At 43.8% G+C, this 12,274-nt stretch overlaps 1 protein-coding gene across 3 annotated transcripts in view; it reads right to left on the bottom strand.

The window, feature by feature from the left end:
• SCHIP1 (schwannomin interacting protein 1) overlaps positions 1–11,921 on the bottom strand; it is a 114,815-nt gene extending 102,894 nt beyond the window's left edge. Inside the window, exons 1-2 of one of the 3 annotated variants that reach the window (XM_073359539.2) lie at positions 11,703–11,921; positions 10,727–11,386 (exon numbers count right to left, since the gene is read on the bottom strand). In XM_073359539.2, the coding sequence (XP_073215640.1) occupies positions 10,727–11,368 (642 nt within the window). In that variant the 5' untranslated portion in view covers positions 11,369–11,386; positions 11,703–11,921. Of the gene's footprint in view, positions 1–10,726; positions 11,645–11,702 lie in introns of those variants that run through there. The other 2 variants (XM_073359540.2, XM_078854385.1) reach the window with 2 other exon arrangements.
• Positions 11,922–12,274: the final 353 nt, after the last annotated feature.

A 12,274-nucleotide genomic window follows, 5' to 3' on the forward strand; every position in this document is an offset into this window, starting at 1 on the left:
ACTGGGGGCATCAAAATGAATTAGCTGTTACCACTCAGGAAAGAGCTCTTGGAGTCATTGTGAATAGCTCTCAGAAAAGATCTGCTCAATGGAAGTAGAAGTCCAAAATGCTATCAAAGTTAAGAACCATTAGGGAAGGGATAGATAAGAAGACAGAAAATATAACACCATTATATAAATCCCTGGTACACTATCACCTTGAATACTGCATGCAGTTCTGGTTGCCCCATCTCAAAAAAAGATATTAGAATTACAAAATAACAGAGAAGGACAACAAAAATGATTAGGGGTGTAGAACAGCTTCTGTATGAGGAGAGATTAAAAAGACTGACTGTTCAGGTTAGAAAAGAGACTAATAAGGGGGGATATGATGGAGGTCTACAAAATTATGAATGGTGTGGAGAAAGTGAATAAGGAAGTGGTATTTTACCCCTTCACACAACACAAGAACCAGAAATCACCCAATGAAATTAAGCAGCAGGTTTAAAACAAACATAAGGAAATTCTTCTTCACACAATGCACAGGCAACCCGTGGAACTCAATGCCATGGGATGGTGTGAAAGCCAAAAGTATACCTGGGTTAAAAAACGAATTAGGTAAATTCCTGGAGGATAGGTCCATCAATGGCAATTAGCCAAGATGGTTAGGGATGTAACCCTATGCTCTGGGTGTCTCTAAGCCTCTGAATGCCAGATGCTGGGACTGGATGACAGGAGATGGATCTCTAGATAATAGCCCTGTTCTGTTCATTCCCTTGGAAGAATCTGGCATTAGCCACTGTCAGAAGACAGGATACCGTACTAGATGGACTGGTCTGACCCAGTATGGCCATTCTTATGTTCAAATCCTGCTAAATTAAGTAGTAACCAAACTGTTATTGTCAGTGATCTGCATGGAGTTAACTGGTGTGTTTCGGTTTAGTTTGTAGTGAACAAGTATATTCACATCACAAAGCGCCATATCCAGCATTCTTCTTGACAGCGTACATAAGAAGAGTTGAAAGGCTGAGTGGATGAAAAGGGGCATGGAGAATGCAGCACCCTCTTAAGCCCTACAGGAAGCTACTGCAGATCTGCATTGAGGAACAGTCGCAGGGGCTGAAAAGATAAGCTTGTGTTACCATTGCCCACTGTAAATCTGTTCCATGGACACCAGAATTCATTTTCTAGTGCCATCAATCCAGCAATCACCTCAAGCGCAAGAGTCATTTTTAAAAGGTAAAAGTCATCTTGCTAAGTCAATTTACTAGTTTTTTCAGGCTTTTAGAGACTATGAAATACACATTGTATCAGTTTCAGAAAATACGCTCTTGATCGTAGCTATTGTTCAGAGAGACAGGATGAAAAAATGGTATTAAGCCCATTAATGCTAACTCTGTAAGAACCATTACTGAGGCTGCAAATAGAAGGGGATTGCTTCCTATTCACAAAAGAAGGTTGTAATACAACAGATACTAAGTACCATAAATCATGTCATGACATGTTTGGTATTCTTTCTAATGCAGCTAAGACTCAGTAATTGAAAAGAGAGTAAAGAAGAAATATTGGCAGCAGATTTCCAGCACCTGGATGATGAGATTAGTCCAAAATAGTTGTGAAGGAATGTTCTGAGCATTAAGTATCTTCTGAAAAGATATAATTTCTTTATCAGATGAAGGTCTAAGACGCTTAAGAAGTGTCTAAAGCAACCCACAAATCCAAAGCATGATCTAGGCAAGTTAGAATTGGTTTACAGAAGGGCAGTCTCTCTTCAATATGGAATTAATGCTGCAGTTAGAAGAGCTGTCCCCAAAAGAAACAAATGAATGTGATGAGTTTGCCAACTTAACACTTTCACATGCATCCCCAACCTAGCAAAATGTTATGAAAAATTTGAGACAGCGCAACTTTCAAGTCAGTAGCAGCTGATGAAATTATTCAACACACTGTGCAAGTCTGAGAGAGATTAAAGTTTTAAAGGAATTTAAATTTCTCCAAGGGATCCAAAAAGTCCCAGAAATATTCCCTTACTCTAGGACGTCGGACCCCACCACCTGTACTTGTATCCTCATAACTCAGGTGACTGGTAAGATGACACATGTCCAACCTCAGAGCTGCTAGTTTAAATACAGCCCACATCAGAAGAGTATGTGTATAAGCATATTTTTTCTTTAAAAAATGATCTAACAAATTATATGATATTGCTCCCTTGGAGAACAATGGAGCTTTATTTTAAAGCTCCTTTGACAATCATGAGCACATAAAATACAGTCAGCACAGTTTTAGGATGTGTCTACACTAGTAATTTGTCCTATAATTTCCCACTGCTGCTGCTCGTGCTGCTGCTATCTGTTCAAGTCTACCAGTGGTGTCTCTATTATAAACAAGACAGAAGAGGCTGCAGGCATTTTAACAATTGTGTTCAGACCAAGTCTAGACACAAGGCTGGATATTAGTTGTGCAAGAGTGCCTAGGGGGCTCTGGTCTGTGACTGGGGCTCACTAGGCTGGATATTATGGCTATCAAGCAATTTAAAAAATTAATAGCGATTAATCGCACAGTTAAACAATAATATAATACTATTTATTTAAATATTTTTGGAAGTTTTCTACATTTTCAAATATATTGATTTCAATCACAAAACAGAATACAAAGTGTACAGTGCTCGCTTCATATTTATTTTTGATTACAAGTATTTGCACTATAAAAAAAGAAATAGAATTTTTCAAATCACCTCATACAAGTACTATAGTGCAAACTCTTTATCATGAAAGTTGAATTTACAAAATGTAGAATTACATTAAAAAAACCTGCATTCAAAAATAAAACAATATTAAACTTTAGAGCCTACAAGTCCACTCAGTCCTACTTCTTATAAAGCCAATCGCTCAGACAAACAAGTTCGTTTACATTTGCAGGAGATAATGCTGCCTGCTTCCTGTATACAACATCACCTGAAAGTGAGAACAGGCATTCTCATGGCACTGTTGTAGCCAGCATCACAAGATATTTATGTGCCAGATGCGCTAAAGATTCATATGTCCCTTTATGATTCAACCACCATTCCAGGGGACATGTGTCCATGCTGATGACGGGTTCTGCTTGATAACAATTCAAAGCAGTGCAGACCGACGCATATTCATTTTCATTATCTGAGTCAGATGCCAACAGCAGAAGATTGATTTTCTTTTTTGGTGGTTCGGGTTCTGTAGTTTCTGCATCGGAGTGTTGCTCTTTTAAGACTTCTGAAAGCATGCTCTGTCTACACCTCATTCCTCTCAGATTTTGGAAGGCACTTCAGATTCTTAAACCTTGGGTCAACTGCCGTAGCTATCTTTACAAATCTCACATTGGTACCTTCTTTGCGTTTTGTCAAATCTGCAGTGAAAGTGTTCTTAAAATGAACAACAAATGCTGGGTCATCATCCGAGACTGCTATAACATAAGATATATGGCAAAATGCAGGTAACACAGAGCAGGGGACATACAATTCCCCCCAGGGAATTCAGTCACAAATTTAATTAACACATTATTTTTTTAACGCGCATCATCAGCATGGAAGCATGTCCTCTGGAATGGTGGCTGAAGCATGAAGGGGCATATGAATATTTAGCATATTTGGCAAGTAAATACCTTGCAATGCCAGTTACAAAAGTGCCATGCGAACGGCCTGTTCTCACTTTCTGGTGACACTGTAACTAAGAAGAGGGCAGCATTAGCTGTGTAAACATAAACAAACTTGTTTGTCTGAACGACTGGCTGAACAAGAAGTAGGACTGAGTGGACTTGTAAGCTCTAAAGTTTTACATTGTTTTGTGTTTAAGTGCAGATATGGAACAAACAAAAAAAATCTACATGTGTAAACTGCACTTCCACAACAGAGATTGCACTACACGACTTGTTTGAGGTGAATTGAAAAATATTTTTGTTTATCACTTTTACAGTGCAAATATTTGTAAGCAAAAATATACATTTTTATTTCAATTACAACACAGAACACAATAAATATGAAAATGTAGAACATCATCCAAAATATTTAATGTCAATTGGTATTCTGTTGTTCAACAGTACAATTAAAACTGTGATTAATCCCGATTAATTTTTTTAATCCCGATTAATTTTTGAGTTAATCACACGAGTTAACTGCGATTAATCGACAGCCTACTAGATATGATACAACACAATGAAAAGATGATCTTTGTTCCACAGAGTTTACAATCTAAGATGACAGAAGGCAAACAGAAGGATATAACAGACAGGGGGAGCAAAAGGAAACAATGATGTAATTAGTGCTTCCACTGTTGCTGCTACAGAGAGAAACAACAATGGGAAATTTCAGGGTGGTGGTGGGGAGTAAGCGCAGATAAGGGCAAAGCATTCAGTGTGGATAGGAAACACTTTCTGAATAATTATTAGCAGAAATCATGCCATAGACTAACCTCCTATAGCATGGCTTTAACATAGTTCTTAACACAACTGTAACTTTTTTTATTAATGCGAGATATAGATATAGATTAGTGCAAACCATATTACAGTAGAGTCTGGTCAGAGCAGTTCCTGAAATCTGGTTTCAAACACGAGTATTAAAGTGAACAGGACCACTAGATCAGAGCTGATGATGCAATCTCAAATTAATCAACAAAACTCTGAAAAAGGAAGATGACCTACTATAAACTGGAGTATTTGGGAGAGTAAGGACCTGAAATATTGAATGGTCAAAGAAAATACCTGAGTTTTCACCAATGCAAGGAATATTTATATACTTCTAAAAAAAACCACACAAACCCTGTCAATTCAGGAAAAAACAATGAAAACGTTTCTGTTTCTATCTGGGTTTACAAAACTCTCTTAAGGGGTGAGTCACCTAAAATTAGCCGATAATGCCTTAGCACAGGGGCTCTCAAACTGGGGGTCATGACCCCTCAGGGGCTCGTGAGGTTATTATGTAGGGGGTCGCGAGCTGTCAGCCTCCACCCCCAAAGCCCACTTCACCTCCAGCATTTATAATAGTGTTAAGTATATTTGAAAAGTGTTAATTTATAAGGGGGTCACACTCAGAGGCTTGCTGTGTGAAAGGGGTCACTACTACAGACATTTGAGAACCACTGCCTTAGAAGCTGACCGCAGCAGTCAAATCAGGCATCCTAACTCTATCTGAATCCTTCTAAGACTTCATATTTTACTTAGTATTATTATACCTGAAGTTCCTGTCATAGGTTTCTGCAAGTAACCTAGAATTAATTATGTAATATTTCATAAAGAAAAGGAGGGTATAGTCTTGCGTACATGGCACTGGACTGGACTCAGAAAACCTGGATTTAATTCCCAGTTCTGCCACATGCTTCCTGTATGACTGTGAACAAGTAACTTGATCTCTGTGTGTCTCAATTCCTCACCTGCAGCAGCAGCTCTGGCCTGAAAAGAAGGATCTGTAGCTTTCTCAAATTGCACCAGACTGAAAGGTGAAGAAGGGGCATTTGTGTTCTGCTATGCCTGCTCCCCCATACTCTAAGAAAACCTGGGAAAATTTGGGAGAAATTCACTTCAAACTAGACAGATAAGGACATGAAGTCTCTTCAAGTCTCCCCCTCCCTCTGCCTTCTCAGTCCGAAAAAGCCTGACAGCCAAGAAGATGTATGCAAGGAGAAATACCTCGAACATCAGGTTGGATGAATGACTGTTCATGTCTATCATGGGGAGGCTGGAGAGAACCCTCAGTATCAAGAAACAGCAGGGGAAGAAGCACATGGGCTCCCCGCCTCAAAGGGCAAGTCTAAACTGTAATTACACAACCAACGCTGGCCTGGGCCAGCAGAAGTGGGCTCACGGGGCTCAGGCTCGCAGCGCTGTTTAATTGTACTGTAGATGTTCCAGCTCCACCTGCAATCCAAGTTCTGGGACCCTCCCACCACAAAGAGTCCTAAAGCCTGAGCTCCAGCCCAAGCCCAAATATCTACGGCGCAATAAATGACCCCTTAGCCAAAGCCCTGCAAACCTGAGTAGCTGTCATGGGCTAGCCCCAGGTTTTTAACTGTTGTGTAGACATGCCCCAAGAAATAAGGGAAAACCCTTCCTGAAGATGGAATAGAGCTGAGTGAATGGAGGTTAGAGAGAATGTTACTGCAGGAGAGCACAGCAAAATAGTTATTGTTAAACTGGCCTTGATAGCAGAGATCCCCCACTTCCCCACTATTTACTCACCCTGACCTTCTCTGTTATAGAAAGTGAGGATCAGTAAAAACCATGAGTCTATCTGCACTTCAAACAGTCTAATACAGTGTACTTACCTGTCCTAAACTATGCCCATAAGGCACAGATGCTAATTAGAAGGAACAGATCCATGACTGAGATAACAGAAATGAGATTCCTGCAGTAGCTTAGTGGTTTTGATGGATTCACAGAACTGAGGCACATAAGCCAAATAAATGTTCAAATACATAAATAGAAATATGCATGGAAAAAGAGAAAGGCTGCCACAACGAGCTACACACATTGTTGTTCCCACGGGTGCTGGAAAACTGCAGGAGGGGAAATTGGTTACAATTATCAGGAATTCTTCCAGTACCTCACATGCCATAAAACTGATACATTTATAAAAATAGGAAATGCCAACTATGGGCTTAAGCTGACAGGCAGCTCAGCAATGAGAAAGAGGGAAAGAAGACGTGCATGTGCTGTGTCTCTGGAGATGCAAGGCCAGTCTCCTTAGCCTGATCTGATCTACAGAAAGCAGTGTTACTGCAATACTTACAAGGAGTGCAGCGTGTCTGTGTGAGACAGTACGGCACCCAAAGTGCAACTTCCAACATTGGAACCACAGTGCAATTCTGTAACACAGATTAGGCTTCCATGAAATCCCTTGCATAGGGATCAGTGTTTGTAGCAGCTAAACAAAGAGGACCTATGTGCTCATCCTCCAGGCGGGAGGCAAGGTGCTACGCCAAGTACAGGTAGTGTAATGGGAGGAGCCTGGTTTGGAGAAAGCGTGGTCAAAGCACTAATACTAGATAAAGGGGAAGAGTAGGTCCAAGACAGATAATATTTGTTTGTTTTTTTAGGGCACTGGCTCCAATTAACATTTTTTCTGAAATGTAAGTGCTAAAATTATTACGAATGGCAATGATCCAAAAATCTTTCAGGGTAACACCTCACTTAAGCAAGCACCCAACTAGAAAGAAAGAGTTCCTACATTTGCTGCTGCTGCTTAGTTAGAGATGGTTTTCTGTAAGCTTGAGTGACCAAAAGTAAGAGTACATCAGTTTACATTGCTAAGATCATCATCATAACAATAAAGGAGAGAAACAACTTAAAAAAAAAAAAAAAAAGCTTAGTTTCTGAATAAGCCACTATCAATTACAAGACCACCTAAAAAGCTCTGGGATTAGTGATTTTATTCCCACACCCTCTACATGCTGCTGTTAGTAGCTCACCCTTAGTTCCAAGTCTGGTCTTTTAAAAATATACTGTGTGGTAGCTGTCATTCTACCAGACTGTACTAATTACAATATCTAATAACCACAAGATTTTTCAAAAATCATTTGTAATATTCAACGAATGATTCATTCAACGTCATTTCAAAACATAGTAAGTATGATATAAAGTCCTAGATGCCTAACTAGAAGGCCAATGCTGCAAGTAGTCAGCGCCCTCTCTTCAGCTGATATCAGTTAAGAAGTGAGGTTGCAGAGCACCCTACAGAATCAAGCCCTAGGAAAGTGAAGTTATAAAGTGGAGGTTAACAGAGCATACATCAGTCTTACTGTCTATCATAAAGCAGTATTTGACTGTACCTTCAATGGTTTTAGAGAAAAGTTTAGGGAATGTCATACCATCTTTTAATTTACATATTATAAAAACGATTCTTAATTAATGGGATTTCATATCTCCCTGAACAGAATGCTGTACACCCAAACCACCACTGACACCTGCTTATTGGAGAATAAATATGTGCTAGTTTCTTTTTCTTCCAGAAAGATTCAAAAATTATTACTTTGTATACTAAACCATATAGTATGAGATTTCACAATATACTGTATTTGTCCTTCCAAATAGTTATATAATAGAAGTAGTTTCCACCTTGACTGTGGTTCTTAAATCTCTGGAGTACTAGGTTCCAGTTCTGGGTCAGGTTTCAAGCAAAAACGTGTTTGATGTTTTCATTCTGGCTGTTAGGGGATTTTGTTCAGCTCTCACACAAAAATAAATAAAATAAAATAAATTGCCATTACTCTGTGTGACAGTCTCTGCTCAACAGCAGCCCAGGACTGGAATACCACTGCTCTGGCCAGTTAGGAGTGTAGTTCATTGGTAGAGCTGTATAGGGAAGCCAACGCCACTTAAACCCTCAAAGAATAGGCACCTAAATTCACACACATACATACGCTCACACATATAAAGACAACTTTCACAGAATATATAAAATCCTCAACAAGGCTAGGTCATACTTAAAATAAAATGACATCAGCATCTCTTATTGCTGAAACTAAAAGCCATTGTATTATTTTGTTACAGTTGCAACAACAACAACAGAATACAAGCAAAATGTTGTTCATTAGCTTCATACTTTCTAAAATCTGTTCAAAATAAAATATAGACATTAGGACAGTTACCAGGAGATGTTTTTTCCTAACACTGTAATAACTTTGTGTCTAGCAATGATAATTTTTGGTTGCTGCTTAAAGATATTTGCTGAATGCTGATGAAAAGAATAGCTATGAAAATCTGCTATACAGCAGTGATTAAAGGAAACACATTTGAAACAAAGTGGGGGTCTTATAACCAGGTTCTACAAGGCAAAGAAAGCATCCTCTTCCTTCTTTTAGTATTAGCAATCCCAATTACTCTGAGAAACGCTGTTAGTTGTCCTCATGCTGTAAAGTCAAAGTGCAGGCATCCAATTTCCAGTAGCCTGAGGCCCTGTATACTCAAACCACACCCCAAGGCAAGGTACCATGGTGTAATGTTACAAGCATGGTGTAATGTTGCCACATACTTTAGCTAAGTTAAAGTATGCAATCCTTCTTGCCTAAGGTACAGATTTAAATGCTTGGGTTGAAATTGTTGCTATACCTCAAAATAAAGCAAACAGGAAACCACCCTTCAAAAAGAAGATACTGACTCTTTTCACTGGGCCAGGTCCATATTGGGAAGTATGGTTGGCACCTGACCAAAAGGATCAATGGGGAAAGAAGATACTTTCATATCTGGGGAGGGGGGCTTTGTTTGTGCATTCTCTTGGGAAGCAGAGAAGCACCAAGTCAGAAAACTCCTTCTCCTATAAACCATCCTAAAGTGAGTCTGTATATTGCAAAAAGAGTAAGTAAATAAGGCAGAGCGCATTAGATTACCTTTTGCTTTTAACTTGTGAATTTTCCCTGTGCTAAGAGGGAGGTTTATCCCTGTTTTTTGTAACTTTAAAGTTTTGCCTAGAGGGCAATCCTCTGTGTTTTGAATCTGATTACCCTGTAAAGTTACGTTCCATCCTGATTTTACAGAGGTGCTTCTTTTACTTTTATTTTCTTTATAATAAAGTTCTGTTTTTTTAAGAATCTGGTTTACCTATTTGGTTGGTATATTATTCTCAAGGAAAAGGGTGTAGGTCTTGGGGGGATATTTTGGGGGAATAGGAATTCCAAGTGGTCCTTTCCCTGATTCTTTGTCTAAATCACTTGGGGGTGGCAGCGTACCGTCCAAGGACAAAGGATTTGTGCCTTGGGGAAGTTTTTAACCTAAGCTGGTAGAAATAAGTTTAGGGAGCTTTCCTGAAGGCCCCACATCTGTACCTTAGAGTTCAGAGTGGGGAGGGAACCCTGACATCAGTAGTTCTCAACAGGTGTCTGGGGGATCCACGAGCAGGTTTTGGGGGGCCTCCAAGCACCGCCAGCATTAGACTTGTTGGGGCCCAGGATAGAAAGCTGAAGCCCCACTGTATAGAGCTGAATCCAAACCCGCCACCTGGGGCTGAAGCTGAAGCCTGAGCAACTTAGCTTTGCAGGGCCCCTGTGGTGTGGAGCCCAGGCAACTATTTGGCTTGCTACCCCCTAACGCCAGCTCTGGCTTTTATATAAACCAGTTATTGTGGCACGGGAAGGGGGGGACAGGCGTGGAGTTTTTATAGAAAAGGGTTGAGAACCCTTGTACTAGATGGCCTAAGACTCCTGCTTATGTTAATTCCACCCACTCCTGCTCCTGATGCCACCCACGTTGTCTAGCTTTCCTGTATCCAGCCAGGTGCCTGTCTGATAAGAAACAGGAAGTGCCACTGAGCCCCACCAAAATCTCAGCAATCACAATATATTACAAATGGCCACTGAGTCATCAGCTTGCTCTGTTCCACAGAGGCACCCCTGACTCCCTGATCCTCAGGCCAGGGGCGGGCAGATCAGAGGCAAGCTATTCCTTCCACCGCTGAACAAATGAAAGACGCTGCAGATTCTTTGCAGATCTGCAAGAAAGGGGACAGATCTAGATTCACACACAATGAAGCTTCTTACCAGCAACAATGCTGCATTCAGTAAGTTGCCCTCCCAGGTCGGAAGGGTGAAAAAACCCGTCACAATTAAAGGGCAACAGCGATTTGCTCAATTACCATCTATGGCAATGCTCCGTACGGATCTCTGCGAGGGACGTGTGACTCACTGCCTAGTAACATATCTTGTCACCATAAGTAATTCCCTTTACTCTGACTCGCCTTCCCTCGCTCCCTCCCCAAAGCCACAGACCTTGCAGATAACGGGGACCAACTTACTGAGGTGTAGTTTGTTTTCTGGCTCTGGTTTCGTACCTCCTGTTCCTGAAACTGTAACCCTGCCAGGTGTCTCTCCAAAGCCTCCCAGTCCATAGTCGGGAGCGGGGGCTCCTGCTCTTTCAGCCACGTGCCCCCCGCGGAGCTGTCCAAGGGGTGCCCGGGGGCGACCCCCCCTCCACCGCGGAGCCTCCCCACAGCCGGCTGGGCTTTCTGGAGATGGGCTTTGCGCCCGCCCGCCCCGCGGTGCCCCGTCCTGCGGCCGGCGGGCACCACGTTGCCGTTCTGCCGGAGGTCCTGGGGCGGGAGCGGGCGGTGGGGCGGGGGGTTGCCGTTGGGGGCGGGGGGCGGCATGGTGGGGTTGGCGCCGCTGGTGCTTCTCACATCCTCCAGCTCCTCCGCCAAACTCCTTCGCTTGGCAGCCGTGGCATCGCAGCCGGCGGTGCAGAGCCGGTCCTCCTCCCACGCGGCAGTGCCCTTCCTTCCGTACCCCAGGTAACCCTCCTCCTCCTCCGAGTCCTCCAGGGCCGCCAAGTCCAGGCTGCTGGGGGAGGGGGAGGATTTGCACTCCGAGCAAGGGGTGACTTTGCTGGAGCCGGACTCGGAGCTGGAGCGGCTGCTGCACGCGTCGCTTCCTAAATCCATCCCATCCTCGCGGTAATCCTGAGGGGGAGAGAAGGAAACACGCAGCGGATTAGAGAGCAGGAACCAGCCGCCTCCTGTCTGGCCGCCGCCCGCGGGAAGCGCATCGCCTGCGGGCACAGAAAGCCCGGCCACGGCTGTGCCCCCCCAGCGAGCGCCGCGTCCCGATTTGCACCGGGGGCGGGGGGCTGCTCTGGGGGCTCTCGCCTCGCCCCCTCCCCAGGCCAGGGGCTTCCCCGACTCTCCCAAAGTTTCCTGCCGCCTCCCCCGCGCTCCGGCCAGGGGAAGCATCTGCGCCCGCTTTGGGGGAGCGGATCTCCGGACCCGGCGCGCTCACCCCCAGGCAGAGGAGGGGCAGACGCCTTCGCTAGGGCTCCATGGTGTGGTCAGGAGGCGGCTGGCCCCATAGCGCGGCGGCTGCAACTTCCCGGCTGCCGCGTCCAGCTGCTGAGCCGGGGGCCCGCCGGCAGCGCAGCGCAGCCAAACGGGGGGTGCGGGAGGGAGCTCGGCCGGCAGCCGTGGCATGAAGTCCCGTCCCCACGCTGCCGGCGTAAGAAGCAACGGGGAGGCTGGTGCTCACACCGCCCCCTGCGGTACAGCTGGGCAAGACGCAGAGCTGCAGCTCATGCGGGGACTGGGGAGGGGGAGCCCCTGTAGAATGGCTGTTTCTCTTTTTACTGCCCCTTCCCAGGCAGAGCCCGTGAGGGCTGCACCCTCTCCCCTCTAACGCTGTGCCCACGAGAGCCTGGCCCGCCAACAATAAGCTGCACTCAGGTAAGGCACGGTCACAAATTCCTTTCTTGTCTTTTTTGTGTGTGTGTGTGTGTGTGCAAGAAGAAACACATTGTGATCCTATGAACTTTGGAGCAGCTTCTGATAGATAGACTGCGAGCTGGCAGGAATCCAACC

Source organism: Lepidochelys kempii, chromosome 9 (genome assembly GCF_965140285.1).
Source record: "Lepidochelys kempii isolate rLepKem1 chromosome 9, rLepKem1.hap1, whole genome shotgun sequence".
Classification (NCBI taxonomy): Eukaryota; Metazoa; Chordata; order Testudines; family Cheloniidae; genus Lepidochelys; species Lepidochelys kempii.